Raw genomic sequence first — 20,969 nt, forward strand, 5'->3', positions numbered from 1 at the left:
TTCACCACTTCACTTTTCTAGTCTATTGATCCTGCAAAAAAAGCCTGTGTGCAAAAACCTCGGGGCCCTGCACCCTTGCTGCTGTGCTGCTCTAGCAAGCGTCACTCAAGGCGGGGCATTGGCTATTGTAAGCATAACACCAGAAGTGTAACCCCCGAATCTTAACCCTAACCCTCACCGCTCAAGCCCAACCCCAATGAAGTTTACATGAAAATTAAACCAAATCATTTGTCACTCCATAAGTCAAGAGCGCATTTTGTTATTCTAAAGTCTCGTGTATGTGAACATGGGGGGGGGGGAATAACACGGCAGCATATTTTTCCCAACAAGAAATTTTCCGACGACGCCAACCTCGGTATGAACCAAAGTATTTGAAGCTATCTCAGGCACCAGAAGAGGAATCGCCTTGATGCTTCTCAAGCTCATAATTCCTCAAATGTGTTTCAAATTGGAGACAGTGCCGGCTGGAGAAAAATGCCCAAATTGTGATGATAAGGATTTGCAGTTCTTTCATCTTTACCTCCACTATGAGGCCCAGGTCTGCTACATAATGCTTCTCCGTTTCAATAAGCTCCCTCAGTACATACCTGAAAAGAGACAAATGGTGAAACATAACAATGTGAGTCAGAGTTCATTTTTCACAGTGCTAAAACCTCAAATTGCTCCAAACAGGTCACTCCAAACTAAAAATGCGACTTCAGCAACAGCATGTTTCCTGGAAAGCAGAATGTTCTTTTTTTAGAGCTACTGTAAATCCTGCATGTGCAGAGATTGCTGCGGATGGACGCAGATCTGATTCTGTCCCACTCCGGGAACTGAGAAGAATTGAAGAAGAGCATAAAATGCTGTCTATATGCGTTCCAATAAACACATTTTGTTTCAAAATGGAAGCAGAGACTCATTCATTCATTTTTCTGAACTGCTTTATCCTCACTAGGGTCACGGGGGGGTGCTGGAGCCTATCCCAGTTGTCTTCGGGGGACACCCTGAACCAGTTGCCAGGCAATCGCAGGGCACACAGAAACGAATAACGATTCGCGCTCACACTCACACCAAGGGACAATTTGGAGTGTTCAATCAGCCTGCCATGCATGTTTTTGGAACGTGGGAGGAAACTGGAGTACCCGGAGAAAACCCACAAAGGCACAGGGAGAACATGCAAACTCCACACAGGAAGGCCGGAGCTGGAATTGAACCCGGTACCGCTGCACTATGAAGTCGACGTGCTAACCACTCGACTACCGGGCCGCCAGCAGACTCTTTAAAAAAAAAAAATCAATGAACTAATTAGCACGTATGATAACATGATGCTGCCTGCCGCCGATTCAAACATCAATGTTTTTCCCTTCTTGATATTCAGCCTGCATCTTTTTAGAGTATCTTCACCTCTGCAAACAATTAACATCGAGTCTTCAGAGAATGCTGTGCTTGTTTGTTTGCTCACTCTTGACATCTCAAACATGAGTCTTACCTCAAACAGACTAATGACAGACCACCAATCAGCCGTTACAAGTAAACTGTGGCAATGACACAGCTAAACACATCCTTGGCATGATATTCGTGAGATTTTCCGGTCAGGGCTTGACCACACAGTTGCACAGAGACTCCTCTCTGGTTGCATTTTATTGAATGCCAGTACTGCATTCAACATGGTCTGTCACAATGAACTGTTTGGCCGACCAGAAAATGGCTTCAATAAATTGCTTCAGTAGGAACTTAAGCGTCATTGCAGACAAAATTTACTTCTCCAAAACATCATTCGAGGGTCTCTTCAATTATCCCAAAAGATTAGCTTCACTTCAAACTATAAAAAGCTTTCTTATCTCACTGAGGTAGTGACTTCATTCCGGTCTCAGTTGCTTGAAGTTAATAATTTTGCAATCTGAGCCAAAGTGAAAAGAGAAAATACAATTTGAAATGGAAAAACATTGATGCTAAAAGAATTCAGAGCATCAAAGTTAGGACAAGACATCTTTAATGGCAGGAAAATAAAGTGGCGTTTTTTTGTTTGTTTGTTTTTCACTTGTGTGTACACCTAGAGTAAAATCGTGGCACATATTATGCAGAGACACACAATTCAGAGAAATATTGCAGTTGTTTGTTCCATTTCCAAACCTGTGTCAGAAATTTTCACTCGGACAGTGAACAAAGGCTTGATGCAGGAACAGATATGTCGATCCTAACAACCTGGAATTAGCGAAGATTCCAGGCTCTGAAATAAGCTATGCAATGCTCATTTAATTCACTGAAAGTATAAAAAGACACAACTTTGCCTGTTCAAAAAACTGTAATTAATGCTGTTGTCATTGTTTATCATTTGCGGGGGAGGGGGGGTCTTACCCACTTGAGCTAATGGGGCTAGCTAGTGTTTGCATCTCGATATAACACTTGCGGGACACGTGACAGTTGAGTGACTCCAAAAGTTAAGAGCGGCAAAACAGCCAGGGAAAACATTTGAGCAGGCCTACACTTCCACTTTGGGATAAACACAAGAAAAGATCCCATGCCGTGGGAGCTTGTATTCCTTAAGATTTGCATGGGATGCATCTGTGGTCCCAGATGTGTGGTTCGGTCACTTAATAAAATACCACGGCCCCACTGGACATATTTCAGTGATGTTTTGAGTCCCAACCTAAGTGTAGCATATGGATTAGGCATAGGTTGATTGAGTCGATCCCCATCAAATCCAAAACTTACACTAGCGTTGTTCTGTCATTCAATTTCATATGTTTTAGTGTGACATCAATATTTTATGCAACTTGATTGTCATGTATAGATAATTAGTCAAGAAGTAAAAAGCCCTTTCAAACTAGTTGTCTTTAAATATTGAAAGAAGTCATCTTATCCGCTACACTGTAAAATGTAGCTTTTGCTGACAAGCAAAATAATCATTTAGCGAGAGGAAAAAATTGTTCGCCTTATGCACTAAATACAAACTGACGTGACCCAAAACCTGTGGCACACGTCATCATGTGGGTTACCTCCAACATCCCGCGTCTACTGAGTTGTGAGATAGACTTGAATAGAAGACCTACAAGCTCTTCTCTAGGGCGCTCCTCCGTTCGTCTTCGGTTTCAGCTGCTGAAGACCATTGACTGGAGGTGTCGTCCATCAGGATGGAGCCGCTGTCATCTGGTACAACAGAGGTAGACTGAGTGTCCAGGGTGTCCTGAGGACGCAGCCACAGGAAGACAATCAGAAGAAGTGTAAATCAAACCATGTGCCAAATAATGTGCGGGAGTGGTGATAAAGAGCAGGCGCTGCACGATAATGACGCCGGTTGCTAAGGTGACAAGAGGCAGCGGTGACACATCTCAGGCAGATCGTCACGATTAGAGATCAATCATCAGCTGTTGCATCGAGAAGGAAGGAAGAAGATGAGGCGATAAGCGCAAAAAGTTCGTGGGGCAGCTGATAAATGAAGCCGTGAAGGGACTTGATTGAGTTTTGACTTGAAAGGATGAGCCAAACAATCACAGCACAGCGGTACAGTGCTGATTTATGACCTCATAAATGTGATATCCTTGTTTACCATCTGACAATTCCAGTCCGTAAGCCATGCATCACGAGGACTGTATGTTTGGATTTGTGATGCAGCATTTAGAACAACGCTCTGGCTGCCAATGCCTGAGGAGCAGAACCAAGGTCGCTCTGGACTCATCGACTGCCCTCAGCATCATATTGGGGCCTTCTCTTTTCCCGGAGTTGTCAATTTCCCGTCACATAATATGGAGTCAAGGAGTAGCGTATGCAAATCGGTGTGGACTCACTACGCCACACTGCCAGATTTTAGAACATATTTCTCTGTGACAGAAATGATCCTATTACAAAATGATTCCTCTATTCTTTTTAGACGCCCAAATGCATGTGAACCATCACACACACACACACACACACACACACAAACTTGTGCACAGCCCTCCCCGTGACAAACATACGACTAATCCCTTAGAAATACAAAAATTAGGGTTTTAAGAAGAAAATAAGGGCAGCGCATTGTTGATTTCATTTCGCTTTATGCCACACACGGGCTTCTTCTGAAGACTGCGTGAAGTGTGTGTGCGTGCGTGCGCAAGAGAGCAAAGAAGAGAGCCGCACAGCAGGAGACAGGGAGGCTCCACGGAGACCGCGACTCCCCCGGCTGGCTTTGCCCCGCGAGGAGCGCTTCAGCCCCGCTGACAGGTCGTCCTGGCTCCCTGACCACATCCAGATGTGCTGTGGCGAAGCCCACAGGAACAATAACCGCCAGCCCCCCCTGTGTGCATGTTTTGTTTTTCAGCCAGGAACGCAAAGTCTCTACTACCCTGTGAGACAAACCTTTACGTTTCCTTTTCCATAACTGTGTTTAAATGTTTAACGTCTCACCCAGATAGTCCCCTCTAGTTGTACTACTACAGACTGCAATCATCACTGTTATGGCTGGTTGGCCGTGCTCATACCGTATGTGGTCTTTGTTCACTCTCTGTTTTGAAAGCATTTATCAGGCATGCGGTCCAGATACGATGAAGTCATTCAAATATCTCTGTTAGTGGTGGTTGGTGGTAGCACCAAAAATTGGGCTTGGAAGGCGATCCTGCAAAGGAACCGTTTGTTTTACGTGCTCTCATAATGTCAGAGTCCGGAAAAATGTATCTGATCCACTTTATTGTCAACATCCCCTGCCAGCGAAAGACGACCTGACGATATCTCCCAATAACAGCGCCGCTTATTTCTTCTGGATAAAACATTCTATTGTTGACGTGGACTAATGTGGGTCAAGATGACTGTACAGCCTGTTCCTCAGGAAAACCATTCAAAATGTGTCGTCTGTTGAGCCAACTTCCTCTTTCTGAGTTTTTGTTATTCAGCTGCTTACCAGCGCAATAGCAGAATGTTCCATTGACTGAGAAACAATGCGTGCTACACAACGAGGAGTGTGTGAGTGTGAGTGTGTGCACGTGAGGGGAGGTGCAGGGATTAGATGAGAGACAATTGTGCGCTGAAAAGAGGAAAAGCAACAGTGCAATCATACTGCATGCACACTCAGTGGAGGAGAGGAAAAGAGCCAGAAAAGCGCAGCTCTAAAATGACAGATCGTGCACTTAATTAAATCGACCTCTGCCTCTGTCATTCTCTCTTGATCTTTAAAGATCGTGCTACACGGACCAAAGCCCTGACCTCACCCCCCTAATGTAATCTCATTAGGGCCTTTTGATGTGTTGCTGAGACAATTTACAATATTTTCTGCCTCCGGGGCTCAGATCTTTTTTTTTTTTTTTTAACTGGCATCTGTTGTCCAAAACAGAGCTGCTGCCATGTTTGATGGAGACATGAAAGCATCCTTGCTACACATTCGGCATCCTTCGTGGAGCCATCTTGCAGCACATGGGCCGTTTTGTGCCATTTTGTATTGATCTACAAGCATAACCTTTTTGTAAGGTTCTGAATTTGAGTCATGAGTCACACCCCGGTTGCCCCGCCAACATTGCTCCCTGTGGCCCTCTGGCACACACAGGGAATCAAAAACTGCAGGGTTACTTCTGAGAATCGGTTCCCGGTAATTGATGACTTGAAATTGTTTATTATGCTTGAAGGGCAGTTCCTTTTATCGATTGCCTTGGAAAAAAAAATGCTTTAATTTTGGCAGCTGACACGACTGCTGAAAGCAGATCATTGTCCGCCTTATTTATTTATTTTATTTGATTTTTAAATTTGTTGTGTAAATATTCCCAAAGGTTGGAAATGTATCAATGATAAACATGTTTACCCAATGGATTGAAAGGGATCTGAGATCAAGGCGGAAATAATGAAACTTAGAATCTCTTCTTTGAATGTTCTCCGTTTCAAGTTGTTGCTCTGAAAAACTCAAAGACTCCATTTTCTCTACACCAGAAAGTGTGGAGGTGGATAATTCCCAAAGGCACCGTAATATCTGAAGTTTTTTGGTCTCTTGAGATACTTTGAGAATTAAATTGCCTCCTTTTCTTGCCCAGCCCCCACCCCCACTCTCCCGAGGGATACATTACAGATTAGGAGTGCATGCTGGACATGCTGAATTTACTGTTCGAAGTTGAAGATTTTGAAGAGTTAAGTTCAGAACCCCATTTGCATTGTTTCATTCTCTCACACAGTGAGAATCGAAGGAATTAGATCAATAAGCAGCACTGCTAATGGAATCAGAGTCACAACATTGCCATCAATTCAACGCCATCTCAAGGTGGCGGGAGCTTTGTATTCATCGACTCAAACTCCCCAATGTGGTTGGTGCACTAGTGCATTGCTTTGTGCTGCACTGACATGCGGTTGTTTTTGCTTCGTAGATGAGCTCTGCCACCCGCAATAGCGTTAGTCACTGCACGTTTTACTCGAGGCCTACGGAGAAAAAGGGCAATTATGTCTGGGGCCTCGCTCAGAAATGTCCACCTTTCAAATGCTGTCTACAGCTGTTTGCTGAAATACAATCAAAGTCATGCTCCTTACACGTTGCTGACGTCATTGGCAAAGAAGACACTTGCACATTTTCTGCTTTGATTTGACAACAAGATGTTACAACGTGGGCTAGTTTACCGAGACGGACCTGCATGTGAGGCAGAGACGTGCAGCCAATCAACGAATCGGTCATGTAACCGGGGGACTGGAGTGTCGCTGGCGACAGATCCTCAGGGCTAGCCAGGCCATCTTTCCACTCCTGCTGCACACAAACAAACACGTCCACGGGTCATACAAACAGTGTCACGGCTTCTTAGCAGGCACCGAAAACAGCTCATTTTCATAGCATTTCTGCCATAACCTTAATGTGCGCAGCATATTTAATAACATCACCTACAATGTTGGAAATGTATTTGTTCAAAGATGTACCGTTGAGCTCCTTTGCTAGTTTGCACAGTAAATATCACATCTATTGACCTTTCGCGAAGCACAGCGATCAGCATCAAAATATTTCACAGTGAGACGGGCATTTTTTTTTTGTCGAGCCAAGTACTGCATAATTAATCACATCATATTCACCACAGAGTTTGGGAGCAAAGTTCAGCTTCTTGATATCCACTTTAGGACAAAAAAATTATATTTAAATTTAGTCAGCATTCAGCAAAAAACAAAAAAACAACAACAACAAAAAACATGAATGTGGACACTGCTCTCCTTCCGTCTTTGTCTAGCGTTAGATTTGTGCGCCAAATACAGAAATGCAGAAGTGCGTTTGTACATACAAGAATGTGTTTTGTGATTACAAAAATATGGTTTTGTGAGTACACAACCCTGCGTTTTGCAACTCTAACGCCTGATATGTCTTATTTCCTCATCTGAAGAATGTATGTGATGCGTTATGTTCATGTGCTGAATGTTAAACTCGATATTCAGGAGAACTACAATGTCTAAAAGAGCCACCTATCCATTGCCATTAGCCCCATAAGGCATCACAAGAAGTTTCAATATGCATTTCTGGTATTTAGTTCCAATAGACTACATCTTCCACCACCCCCACGCCCTCCTTTTAAGGCAGCATGCTCAAGTTTAGGTCGAGCGAAAGCAGGCACAGCGCTGTGTGTTTGCGCACATGGTCAGTAAAAAAACAAAAACAATTTTCACTGCTCACCAGCTGTGTATGTGTGACAGGCAGGATAGTGAGCGACTCATCGGACCTCAGGGAGCTGCCGAGATCCTGGCTCTGACTGTGGGACGGAAGAGGAGGAGGCTTTCCCTCCAGTTTGCGAATCTGATGCTCCCCTTTGGCCGCGGCCCCGGCACTGAGCTTGCGAACGGGGTTGGTCAGCCATTTCTTCAGGGTGCTAACAGAACGCTTGGAGCCGGGGGAGCTGGGAGCCGATCCGCTTGAAGCCAGCGGAGGCAGAGATGCCACAGAGGTAGAGATGCTACCCTCGCTGCCGGCTGCCGAGTACGAGTCTGCAGGGAAGAGCAAAGAGAGCAGGAGTTAATTACACCGGGCCTCCGAGAGTTAAACGAAGGTACACCAGAAGGCGAGCTTACTCTTCATGTTCACTGCGCGTGAATCGGTAAATCAATCAATCGTGGAGAAAAAACAACATCGGGTATGAGCTTTTTGTGAGTGCCCACTGAAGCAAAAAGGAGGGCAGTGGTGCAGGTTGCTCGGAGGTGGCTGGAGGACTGGATGTGAGGGAGAAATAAAAACAAAGGGTGGATATATAAAAATAGCCTGCCCCCAAAGACACAGCTGTGCTTCTGCGAGCTGACGCTTTGTTTACAGGAAGCAGACCATTTTCAGCTCGAATCCCAATCACGTGATCGGATGAAAGGTAGAAAAATGTTCTGCTGGGTTCAACCCAGGAGACATATAGTGGGGGAGAAAGGAAGTTTTTTTTGTTTGTCTTGTCCCCCATGTCCATCCTGCCCGATCCCCTCCAAAGTCATCTGCCTGAGTATAAGCCGCTCCTCCTCCATGTCTGCGTGTTCAGCCATGCCACACATCCATCTTATTGGCCCTGACCTGAGTTTTGACCCTGGAAACACTCTCCAGCTGTTTCTGAAGGAGATTTTTTTTTTTTTGAAAACAAATAAAACCTTTGGCGAGTAACTTCTCAGTTGGAACACAAAAAAACGTCTCCTTTTGAAAGTGCAAGAACATCACCTTCTATCTGGGCTGTCGTTGCATGCGTGTTGCCCAAGAAAATGAGCTTGATCAAGCGACGCATAAATCTAAGGTGACCACCTTGCCCACATGGCCATGAATCAAATTCCCAGTCGAGTAATTCAAGTAACTTTTGGATCAAATGGTTGGTGCAACTGAGAGAAAGTACCAAGGACATCCCCTAGTGCAGATTTGCGAACTTTAGTACAGGCAGCCGGGCTTCATTTCCCACTCAGACACAGAGTGGACATGAGCATGAATGATCGTCTTTCTCCGGCTCACCTGCAACCCTAAACAGGAGAAGTGGTACAGAAAATGGATGGATGGATGGAATTTTCTATGCATTTGTCACAGTCAACAGTGAGCAGACGGCCTTCTTCTGCGCTGGCGGTCAGATTAACCAATCAGAACAACTTTATTTCTAGTTTCTTTTGAAGGAGGACATTCATTTTCAGGAATAAAAACATGGTTGGAATTGGTCGAAATTATCAAAATATTTTGTGAGTCCAGCAGCTGAGTCTGAGACAAGTTGGAGTCGAATGCAAAGGAGTCCAAGCCAAGTCGGAGTTAACAAAAAAAAAAAAAAAAAAGCATGTCGAGTACTACAGTCCCGTAAGCACTAAAGATAACGTCGAAGGAGAAAGATACATGCATTCGTCCCTTCAAGTTAAAATAACAACCTTCCCACTCTTTGATGATTAACTCGATGTATCTATGAAACATTTGGCCAAATGTAATGATCCAAATGTGTACACAACTTAAGATAAACACATTGTTTCTACAACCTGAGCAATGTGTGTCCAGCAGAGCATGGACGCAAACTTGGAACAATCGCCGCTGGAAGGAGAGGCGCGCGTAGACGTGGAAGGAAAGTCTGGCTCGAAGCTCTGCATGTTGTCAACTGTTATAGTTGGATACGACAAACGCACATGAAAGTCACAGCGTTCGTGTTGTTGAAAGACCGTGCGTGGCAAAACATGCGCCGTCTGCGGGGGTCCCCACAAAATATGCAAATGAAACGTTATGTCAACCCTCGTAGCAGCCCACCACGGGTGACCGGCTTCTCTCACCTCCAACAGGCCCCAAAGGTTTGCATTTCCCGGTGAAAGGGTCACGGTACACAGACGGAGCCGGTGATAGTGTTCCTGAACAGCTCCGGCTATCAGCGCAGAGAGCTTTTCCAAAGAGCAGACGAGGCGAAGAGAGGCCGACGCTTGTTCAACGAGCCATTGACACGGAGCGGAGAGAACATGTGACGCTTTTCAGCAGGAAGAAAGCGCAAAATAACACGGCCACATCTGTCACCATGGCAACAGTGGTTTCCCGGCTGACCCGACAAAGCTCAATCCTGGTATGGTTATGAAACCTTCATTTAGGCACCCTGATGAGGTCCGTGGGATCTTTTAGTCACAGCGAAAGGAAAGCACAAAGGGAAATGACAAGCTCCCCCTCAAAGCAACATGTTCCCCCGACAACAAAGCTACATCGGTTATTTTACATTCTACGCCCACATTGGAGGCCGGGGGGTGGTTGGGGGCTTCCCACTCTCCCTCAACCCTGCTGTGCGCTGCTGATACTGCCTGCAGTGCCGAGCGCTATTCATCGTGATTATGGAGCTTCAAAGCAAAGCTTACCCACAGTGATTTAGTTAATGCAGCGGAAGTGTAGCTCTTGTGACAGTGATCAAGCAGAGGGGCGACATTAAACTGGGCTCATTTGTCTCATTTTGAGAGCAAGACTGTCGCTGTGGCCCACTTACTCACTCACTCACTTACTCACCCTCTGGAGAAGTGAGATGGTAGCCCTCAAGAGGCAAATGTTTAGTCTTGCCACGACCATTTGAGCCCATGTCCTTGATCGGCAAAAGGAAAAATTAATGTGCCGTTATACGTATGTTCTAATGCTAGCGTCATAATGAGTACAATTATGCCGCTCTGAAGAGTTTTTCCATGGAGTTATTATAGCTAATCAACTCAAGGGCGACTTCATGTTGTCTGTCCTTCTTTAGACACTGAAAGGTGAGACGAAAGGACCAGTCCCTCAAAGCACTCAAATTTGCCTCAGATGCTTCATGACACGATTCACCCACAACGAATTGAGTAATTATTTGATTTATGTGGTCATGCCTAATCTGGTCCCCATCCCTCATTTTAATTAATCACACAACATAATTTTACGACTCCCATTACACAAGAGTGGAGTTTTTGAGATGCTCTTAAAGTTTCTGTGTTAAAAAGTTGAAACTAGTCATCTCATTGTGGTCACTGCAAGCATGTGCACCACAGCCAAAACAAGAATGCTCGACCAGTGGTTTGTTTGTACTTATAATAGAGATGTTTCAGAGACGTGCGTTTTGCATGGCGGAATTGTGACAAAAGTGGAGGAACCAAGCGCAGGGAATCAAGGCATGGCAGCTTAAAAAAAGGATTGATTTGAAATAAGGCAAACAAGATTCATGGTTCAGGCATGTACAAAACATGACGTGCATTCTCAAGTGTTTTTGTGGGTCCGTGCAAGCAGGCAACATGCTGTGCCTCGTTTTCAGAAACCCGAAGCAAAACACGTTTTTCCAAGATGATGCTGGTGTGAGAGAACCCCTTTTTGGGCTCAATTTCATCAACAAGTGACTTGCCCAGTCATGTAAGAGGGACGAAACATCCGGCGGAATATTCTCCGGAGGCCCACGAAGCTCTGCCGCGATCAAATAAAAATGGTGGGCAAGCAAACATCAAATCACACTTAGCAAAGCAGCTTCGACTGAGTGGATGGAGATGGACGGGCCGCAAGCGTCGCCCCTGCTTTGTTTGATCCAACTTTCCTTTATTATCGATCGCTTGGTCTGAGTGATTCGCTGAGCGGACAAATGGGGCTAAAAGCGTCGGCGGTAATGGAACATAACTTCTTGACAGCAACTCCACTTTGGGGGTCTCTTTCATCTCAAAGGCAGCGTCGGGCACAGCGGCTGCGAGCAAATGCTCCCCTAAACATCCCGGTGTAAACATCCAGCTGAGCCAGTGCCAATGACAAGACCTCCACATCACACTGTGAGGTTGTAGCAATACGGCAGGCTCACCCACAACATAACATCACGCTTCCGACGGTCCTGCCTCACCTTGCCGACTTCATTCTCTGCTGCGCTATTGCATTTCAACCACTCAGTGGAAATGGACACTCAGCAAAGGAGGATGTGCAGACTGTAAAGGAGACAACAAGGCACTTAGTATCACCGTCGTATGGACGGGAAAGCCCAGACGCTGTTGTGATGGACACCAAGGAAAAGGAGCTTTGCAATCCTTCGAGCGCTCTACCATGTTCCACTACCTTCAGTCACACTGGCCCATGCAGGCGTAATTACACGATTGGTGTATTATTCCGACGGAAGGATGTCATTTAGACCAGTGTTTTTCAAACCTTTTTGAGCCAAGGGACACTTCTTTCATTGAAAAAAAATCTCGCGGCACACCACTAGCTGAAAATGTGAACCCCCCCCTCCCCGCTTATTTTAACAATTAACATGTTATATTGTTACTATAACCGTTTTTAACATTGAAGAGTGACGTTATAACAGCTTGAATTGGAATCAAATGAACACAAAGAAAACAGTATTTTATCATCTTTCATGTTTCACCGTCGTCCTGCATTCATGCGTCACAAATTCGCTTGTCTCTCGTCGAAACACAAGGCAATTGGCTAGCTGTTGCTGCTCCCTAGCGGTGTGGGAGGGTACGACATGATTACTTTCTGGGCGAAAGACCGCACAGGCATACGAATTGGATATTTTCCCGCGGCACACCTGACAATGTCTCGCGGCACACCAGTGTGCCGTGGCACACGGGTTGAAAAACACTGACTTAGACGAGAAATATCAGGAGGAGAAAATTGTGCGTTTGGACCACTATTGTCTAAATTTTGAGAGGGGCGAATTAATCACCCATCTCGCACCCTATTTTAACAATCTCGAATAATCGCTTAGAGCAGGGGTGGCAAACTCATTTCACATGGTGGGCCACATACGGCCTCGGTAGATGTCAAGTGGGCCGGACCATTAAAATGATACCATACTTTGCTATAAATAACCAAAACAATGTCTTTCCTTTGTTTTGGTATAAAGAAGCACAAGAACATTAGGAAAATGTTGAAATTAAATGAACATATCTTTTTCAAAACATTTCATGAAGCACCTTACATTTCCTTCGACAAATGTGCAATTTACTTTTATCATTCACATATATGCATTGCAACTGATCCCACTGAATGTACAAACTTTAACAAGTAAATGGTATTGAAAAATATAGTCATGCACTTTAAGATTAAACGAGATTTATAAAGAAAGGAAGTTTTAAACCATTTACACGTGCATATAAAATCTAAATGGAATCCCTGCCTACACCTTACAAACTAAGGAGAGTGCTATTGAATGTGTAAATGTGAGAGTGCTATTGATAGCGTCTGCTGTCATGGGTCTGTCTCAGTGATGGACTGAGGCTGCTGTTGTCTTCTTCTCTGATAAAAACAGTGGCCCCTAGCGGATACGCAATGAATTGCACCTTATTTAAAATATTAATTCTGTGTCTTTTATGCATTTTCTTCACTTTTAAATGATCCTGCGGGCCTGATTGAACCTCCTTGCGGGCCGGTTTCGGCCCGCGGACCGTAGGTTTGACACCACTGTTTCACGTAATCATCTCGAGGGCCGGATTAAACTGTTTTGCGGGCTGGATTCGGCCCGCGGGCCGTACGTTTGACACCAATCCCGGCCGTACGTGTTTACAACGTCAAACCCTCTCAGGTGATGACGCTTCATTGTTGTTTAGTTGTTGATCTATCATGATATAAACAACTATAATTGGTTAATAAACTAACTGGGAAGAATATTTTTGTCATTCACATTAAGGAAATATTAAAATCCGATTATTAGATTAATCAGAGCAATAGTGGATAGAATATTGGATTCTGGAGATAGTGCCATATTACAGGATCTCATTCAAGACGTTATCATCATTTTTGGGGGGAGCTTTGGCATTTGCTGATAACTTAAGTCCTCTCATGTCAATTTTCTGGAACTTGATGCACTTTTGAATTGAGTCCTACCAGCATTTTATGGGTCCTGCCTAAACTGGAAGCAAGTATGAAGAATTTCTATTTGGTGTGGAATGACTTGCGAGTTTGGACACATCAAATGCATTTGGGATGAACAAGAACACACAATATGAGACAGCAGGCCCTCTTTCATGGTCGGTATCGGTGACCTTTCTTGACAAAAAAAATCTTCTTCTGGATAAATGGAAGAAAATTCCCACCGCCACGGTCCAAAAGATTCCTTTATCCATTAGGACTGGGCGACCAAATACTTCTGTTCATATAGTGTACGTGTGTACGGTATTACATTTGATTCCTGTAGACCAGTGATTCATGCATCCCGGCAGTTGACTTCACTGGACCGTCTCCTACCCTTCCTCTTTCCTCCCGCTTCATCTTGCCCAGCCCCGCCCCCCTATAAATCCGTTTAACCCCGCCACCGCATGTGTTTGCACTGCAGTATTGGCTGGGTCGTGCCCCTGGGATGCTGAGAGCAGCACATGCAGGCAAAAGCACAACTTGGCACATCAAGCGGATGCTTCCTTCAGACTTTCAGAGAAGTCTTCTTCTGAAATGAAAGCTCGGGATGAGACGTCTTCAGTCGCGAGTGTCAACGTGGAAATGAAATCCACGATGAAGTTGAAGGTGAAGAAACTCAAAAAGGGAAACCATTCTTATTCTAACTAAATTAAGTGCATCGGCACAAATATTTTCATTGTTCCGTCCACACGAGGCCTTTTTGCGAGGCCATTTGGCGAACCCAAATACGCTCATTTTCGAAATCGGGTCGTGGAGTGACTCCATCTGAAGAGGCTGCCCATCAAAGCACAAGTTATACTTCTTTGTCCTTTCATGCTTTCCTTTTGCACCCTTTGACATACCTAGTTGTAGGTATGCTTACGTCGCGTAGGCTTCTTATTCTGTTTATTGTCAGTCCTATGACAGTGTTTTTGTGTGGACACGCACATTTTTGAAAGGAGCTCATGTTTACGGGAAACTTTAAAAAAAAAAAGAAAGAAAAGAAATAGATTGGCTACGGTTCCGTGTGGGTATGGCTGAAGTGAAAACCTTTTGTGGGGCTTGTGGTTCAGTCAGCAAAAAAGGAAGAGTGGGTGCTTTTCAAATCTACTTATCTCAATCATGGCCTTATGGTTGTTGATGTAATAATAAACTTTGGATAAACTTTTCCTCTGCAGATACAAAAGAGTGTCTGTCTGTGTGTGCACAGAGACAGACGGGGGAGCAGAGATTTCCTGTCCTCCTACTGACCCACTTTTGGAGTCCACACACTTCCACGCTCCCAGGAGCACACGGTCACACTTAAGTAACAGAGGGCACGCCAAAGTGGCTGCAGCGCACACGGTCGTCTGAGTGCGCTTGGCCAGTATAGTACCGGCGGATGCAAAAAAAGTACATTTGCAGACTGCAACGTGTGTCGTTGGACCCTTTCATGTTGTTGTGAGACCAACAAAGCAGCCAAAAGAAAAGCTCTGATTACATGTGATTTCTTGTCATCGATTCGCGCTCTCTCGACAGAGTTCATCCACGGCAAAAAATGCTGGGTGGCGAGGTGTCAGTCACGGCAAAATAAACACTGCATAGAAGTAAAGCATGAAGGGTGCGACATTGAAGTGGAGAAGTAAATATTGGGCCGGCCCGGTAGTCCAGTGGTTAGCACGTCGGCTTCACAGTGCAGAGGTACCAGGTTCGATTCCAGCTCCGGCCTCCCTGTGTGGAGTTTGCATGTTCTCCCCGGGCCTGCGTGGGTTTTCTCCGGGTGCTCCGGTTTCCTCCCACATTCCAAAAACATGCATGGCAGGTTGATTGGACGCTCTAAATTGTCCCTAGGTGTGAGTGTGGGCGTGGATGGTTGTTCGTCTCTGTGTGTCCTGCGATTGGCTGGCAACTGATTCAGGGTGTCCCCCGCCTACTGCCCGAAGACGGCTGGGATAGGCTCCAGCACCCCCCGCGACCCTAGTGAGGATCAAGCGGTTCGGAAAATGGATGGATGGAAGTAAATATTGGTGCTTGCTTTTAATCGAAGGCAGTGCATATGGGCACAAGGTAGCAGGAAAAAAAACATCAAGCCTGAAGAAACGGGTCGCAAACAGTTAACAAAAATTCGGTGGTGGTTGTTTATAACGTAATATTAAAGGAATGGCTATAATGCTCCAACAATTACGTTACACCGGCCGCAAACTAATGTTGCCTAACTTACTAGCTTGTAGTGAAAGTAACGACTTGATAGAATTGTGTACGGGGTTGAATTTGCGCAAACTGAGATACGCGATACTGGTTGGGACACTCTGGTTTAATCTAATTAAAGCAATCAGAGTAGTATGAGCTAATATAGGAGCTGCAAGTGAGCTGGACTAGTTTACAAACATCACCTGGGCAGCTACCTACATATGGATGCCAAGTAAAAACTAATTTGAACTAAAACAATGAATATGATAAAATAATACACCACACGTTATTCAAATGGGTGGTGTATTCATTCAAAAGAACTTTAACCTGCATTTTCAAACATGAAATGTGTGTTATGAACATGAACATTTTCAATATTATCTGCTGACAAAAAAAAGGGAAAAGTGGCAAATGATTATCTTGACTAAAACTAGACTAAAATGTTAACAGTTTTTGTTGACTAAAGCTACAAAAATAAAATGATGTTTTCTATGTCTAAAATGCATGACAATTAGTTGACTAAAATTTGAGCAAATAAAAATGGTTTGACGTTGAGTGAGTGAGATAAAAGGACAATTGAAACGGGACCGAAAGTGAGGCAACATTTTAAAATGGCTGATAAAATTAACAGTTGTGTGAAAAACACGCATCACTGCAGCTTCCTGAGGAGTTGTGGCTGTCTCCGCGCACGTTTGTATCGTTCTCACCCTGGGTGGCCAAGGTGCACACATGAGAAAGAGCCACACAATGTCCATTGAATTAGAACAAAAAACATTACATTCTTGACATTTTGTATGTTATATTACATTTGTTTTTTGTCATGTTCAATAATTTACAACTTCAAAACATTTAGTTGGCTTTTTGGGAAGGCTCTATCAGACTAACGGTGTTTCTCTTCAAGTATGGCCACAAGACAAATTAACCTTGTATCGCACGGCAACACAGTTTAATGCAGCCGCCTAATATTTTTCGCGGTCATATCAATATGGAAGATGTCAATTCACAAAAACAAAGCAAAAAAGAGTGGAGAGCAAATAAATTGTCCAGAGATGCCCAAATCGCTGGAATCACTTTTCTTCATTTGACACCCATTTGAATAATTTTTGCACATGTGTGGCAACGGGGCTCATTTTGATATGGCTGTTGTCTCTAGTATGAAAAAAAATTTTTTTTACTTGTTCTTTTATTATTCATGTTGTCGACTTGACTACTTTAGATGCAAGTACTGTAATGCCTTCACCTGTAACCTTCTGTGATGGAATTTATGGAGGATTTGGCTGTCGACTTCGGGGCCTAATTGTTCGGGCGGCGCACCGCTGAGGTGGAAAGGGACACTATGGTGTCAGCATTCTGAGCACATTTTTGATGCCGCGTGCGGTAGAAGTGTGCTCAGCATGAGAAGAGAAGGCCATCAGAGAAGACGTGCACTTGGAACATCGACCCGCAGATGGGCCCTGCTGCGCCACGAGTGCGCTTCTCAGTCAGACATGATGGGCTTTCCAGACAAATATTGTCATTCCTTCCCATGGCTCTCCATTTCCCTTCCAGTTCATCGCCATAGCAACAAAACCCAAAAGGAGAACGTGAGGGACAGCTGCGGAAAAAAAAAATTGGTGTTCGATAAGCCAGGATACATGGCAAAAAAAAACCCCATACTTGTATTGGTATTCCATTGTAACGTTGACAAACAACGTTTTCAACATGATTTCCATAATTTTCCATGCAAAATTTGATGTGCTTTGCTAAATTCAGGTGAACTCTGTGGAATAAATAGTGAAATATCCCAGGCGCACCGACTTTGTGGACTCCCTGCGCAGTCGTGGGCACACAAACACAGGACTTAGCACTTTTATGTGTCGTAATTAGTAGCGATTTGTCATCAATGTTTGTACAGAAACAGCTGTGCTTGATGTTATTTGTAAAACAATAGTGAGAGCACAAAGGGGGGATTTCTTTCACGTTCGAAATCCTCTGCACCTGTCACAGCCTTTGACTGCTCCACTCCACGTGAAGCAGAGCAAAGCGCGTTTGCTTTTGGCCTTGAGGAGGATGTCATACGACGACTTAAAATCCTTGAGTGGGAGGAGGCACTCAACACACTACACTGAAAGATGACATGGCTGAGCTTCACACACCGTGGGGCTAATTGAATGACACCTGATATTCTCTCTTTGGACTTTTATTTGGAATCTTGAATGTGCGATGTGAAATGTGATTGATGGAAGCAAAAGGTTTTTGTGGCAACTATGCACACATGAAAGGCGATCAATATAAGGAACCCACAAAACAAAAAAGTCATCTTGTCTTTCGATTAGAGTTGCTATGTTAAAGGACAAAAAAATCTTTGGGGGGTGGATTCTCGAGTTACTTCATGATATGACCTGATTAGTCCAAGTAATTTGTTTTCAGACTGTTCTCCGATGGTAGGGTTGACATTGACTCGATCTTATTACAATGTTTATTCCTGTAAGACAGAGGTCGGCAATCCGAAATGTTGAAAGAGCCATATAGGACCAAAATATATATATATATATATATATATATATATATATATATGTCTGGAGCCGCAAAGAAAGAAAAGCCTTCTATAAAACTTACAATGAAGGTAACACGTGCTGTATGTATGTAGGAGACTGGACCGTCTCAGAATTGGTTGTTATTCACCCCTTTGTTGTGTGTTCACAAACACCCCCATAGAATTAATTTTTTGTTTTGGTGCATTATTTTCACTTTTCTTAGTGTTAGTGAAGCGATCATTAAGTTCCGTTTTTCGGAGGCTGTCTTTGAACGCCTCTCGAGTCGAACGAGAAGAGAGAAGGCACGGAGTCGGACGCAGACGTGTCTGTGTTTCTCGAGACTGTTAAAAGCATAAATAATGTGTACGTTTTAAAAAGCCGACACCACAGCTCTCCTTTTTTGGAACTGCAACATGTATCTATATCTATTTGAGCTATATTAGCCGAATATCAAAATCTTTTTCCATTTTCAAACATTGTTTATAAAGCACCAGGGAGCCACTTGATGTCGCTAAAGCGCCGCAGACGGCTCTGGAGCCGCGTGTTGCCGACCCCCACTGTAAGATTACATTGTCATAATTTAAGACTATTTTCTTGCATTTATTTTCCTTTACGTCTAATCTCGAATGTTCCTTTGCGCCATGGCACCCAATCAAAAATATTCCAGGCCTGTGTCTCTGGCTGCCTTTCACGATAGAGAGCAAACACACTTAGTTCTTGAAAAAAAAAGAAAAAAGAATTCTTCAAGAAAAAAAAAATAGTTTTACTTTACTTTTATCGAATGTGCCAGTTTTTTTCTTCTTAAAGTTTGCATTTCTTTAGTAGAAAAAGTGTGGAGAGGAGCAGAGGAATCACCACTCAAGTTGCTGCTGCAGCTTTCAGTCCAATGGCAATCTTATTCCAACATTGTACACAAACAAATTGATTAAAAGTTTAAAAAGGGGAAAGATTTAGTTGAAAAGGATGATGCAAAGTAAAATAAAATAAAATAAAAGTCGTACGAAGGCTCGCTGGATGCGTATGACTTTTATTTTATCATCCAGCGAGCAAAAGTGGGGTCAGAATTGAAAGAAGTGGCTGCTCTGCTGGCTTGGGCTGTGCATGGGAGAATTCTTTCTAAACAAGGTATGGAATGCACTCCTGTGTTTCATAATTTGTTCCCTCATTCGCCTCCTTTTCCCATTTACAAATAAAGCCTTAAGGAAGAGGAAAGGAGCTTGCAGGAGAGCTGCATGGAAGCTGTGGAAATAAGTCAGGACAAACAGAGCAAAAGCCAGCGCCGAGCAAAAAAAAAAAAAAAAGAGCGTGACAGTGAACATTGTGAAAAGGGGGAAGGACATCATTAATAACCGTCGGATTGGCTGTCCGCCGACAGTCTGGAAGAAGAGGAGGAGCAGGAGGCCAAACGGGAAAGCTAATGCAAAGATCCTGATGCTCCACTTGCTGTTCAAATTCCCAACCTGACAAATCATGCAACACCCAGCCCGAGATTCATGACTGGAACGCCGGGTTGTGACCTCGTCCTTTCCTTCTGTCCTCTGTCTTCATGCATGAGGCGATGAAAAAAAAATGGCTGCACAGCGAGATACACGTTGGGCTCAGGGGCAAGGATTAAAAATATCTCCGAACATGAGTTTGGGCCACGGCAGTGTGGCAGCATACCTTCAATTCAGCTATTTTGGTTGCTTTTTCCATAATGTCTCGAGTCTGCCTTATAAGCTGATGGGAAAAACAGGTTCTCCTGACATAAAAAGGCACGCTGCTTTTGTCGGGACAATTTTCCCCCGCTTTTGCCAACAAAGCTGGTTTCTGTCAAAGCACAATCGATTTGTCATTAAAAAATAGTGTCTTGAAGCTTTGACGCTGAGAAACTCTGCACGGGGACGTTGACAAAGTGGCTATATTTGATTTTAAAGTGCCACGAAACTACAAAATTACGTATTAAAAAAAAAAAAAAGAAGAAGAAGAAGCTAAACACTTAAGTGAACTCGTGGTAAAAACCAAGACATTCGAGGGACAGATTCAGTCATCAAAAGTTTCTTGATAAACTACATAATCGGTTGGCCTCGGTCAATGTGATGAATACGTGATGGATGTAATCATCCTGCAACACAACATTTTTTTTCTCTTAATTTGCATTTGCCTTAGTTCTAGTGAATTATTACCTCTGGCAAGGAGGTTGTGTGTCCATGCAGGATTGCACAATAACAGATTTTCAAGCTTGATGACTAACACTGCAATTTTAGATCAACTGTGTTGTTGTCATTATTTGGAGCCCAAAAACAGTGGGAAGGAGCAATAAGATGCTGGAAGAGAGAAGACGTTTGTTTGTGTGTGTGTGTGTGTGTGTGTGTGTGTGTGTGTGTGTGTGTGTGTGTGTGTGTGTGTTTCAAGTCAAGTCAAGTACAACTTTATTGTCAAATGCGCTGTATGTGCAACATAGAGCACAGATGAAATTTCTTCCCTCTCAACCAGACAACAAGGGTTGGGCTGCGGGTGCCCGCGCCGCCATCAAAAGAACAGTTAACATCCATCTTCTGAACCGCTTTATCCTCACAAGGGTCGCAGGGGTGCTGGAGCCTATCCCAGCCGTCTTCGGG

General features: G+C 44.0%; 1 protein-coding gene across 3 annotated transcripts in view; it reads right to left on the minus strand.

Annotated features, from left to right (window-relative positions):
• The window catches only part of arhgef25a (Rho guanine nucleotide exchange factor (GEF) 25a), a 34,979-nt gene that overhangs the window by 8,816 nt on the left and 5,194 nt on the right, over positions 1-20,969 (minus strand). Inside the window, exons 1-5 of one of the 3 annotated variants that reach the window (XM_086121518.1) lie at positions 7,969-8,079; positions 7,577-7,884; positions 6,557-6,670; positions 3,036-3,169; positions 521-587 (exon numbers count right to left, since the gene is read on the minus strand). In XM_086121518.1, coding sequence (XP_085977644.1) covers positions 521-587; positions 3,036-3,169; positions 6,557-6,670; positions 7,577-7,884; positions 7,969-7,975 — 630 coding nt within the window. In that variant the 5' untranslated portion in view covers positions 7,976-8,079. Of the gene's footprint in view, positions 1-520; positions 588-3,035; positions 3,170-6,556; positions 6,671-7,576; positions 7,885-7,968; positions 8,080-20,969 lie in introns of those variants that run through there. The other 2 variants (XM_086121510.1, XM_086121499.1) reach the window with 2 other exon arrangements.

This window comes from Hippocampus guttulatus, chromosome 1 (assembly GCF_054856545.1).
Source record: "Hippocampus guttulatus isolate MCC_2025c chromosome 1, RoL_Hgut_1.0, whole genome shotgun sequence".
Taxonomy (NCBI): Eukaryota; Metazoa; Chordata; class Actinopteri; order Syngnathiformes; family Syngnathidae; genus Hippocampus; species Hippocampus guttulatus.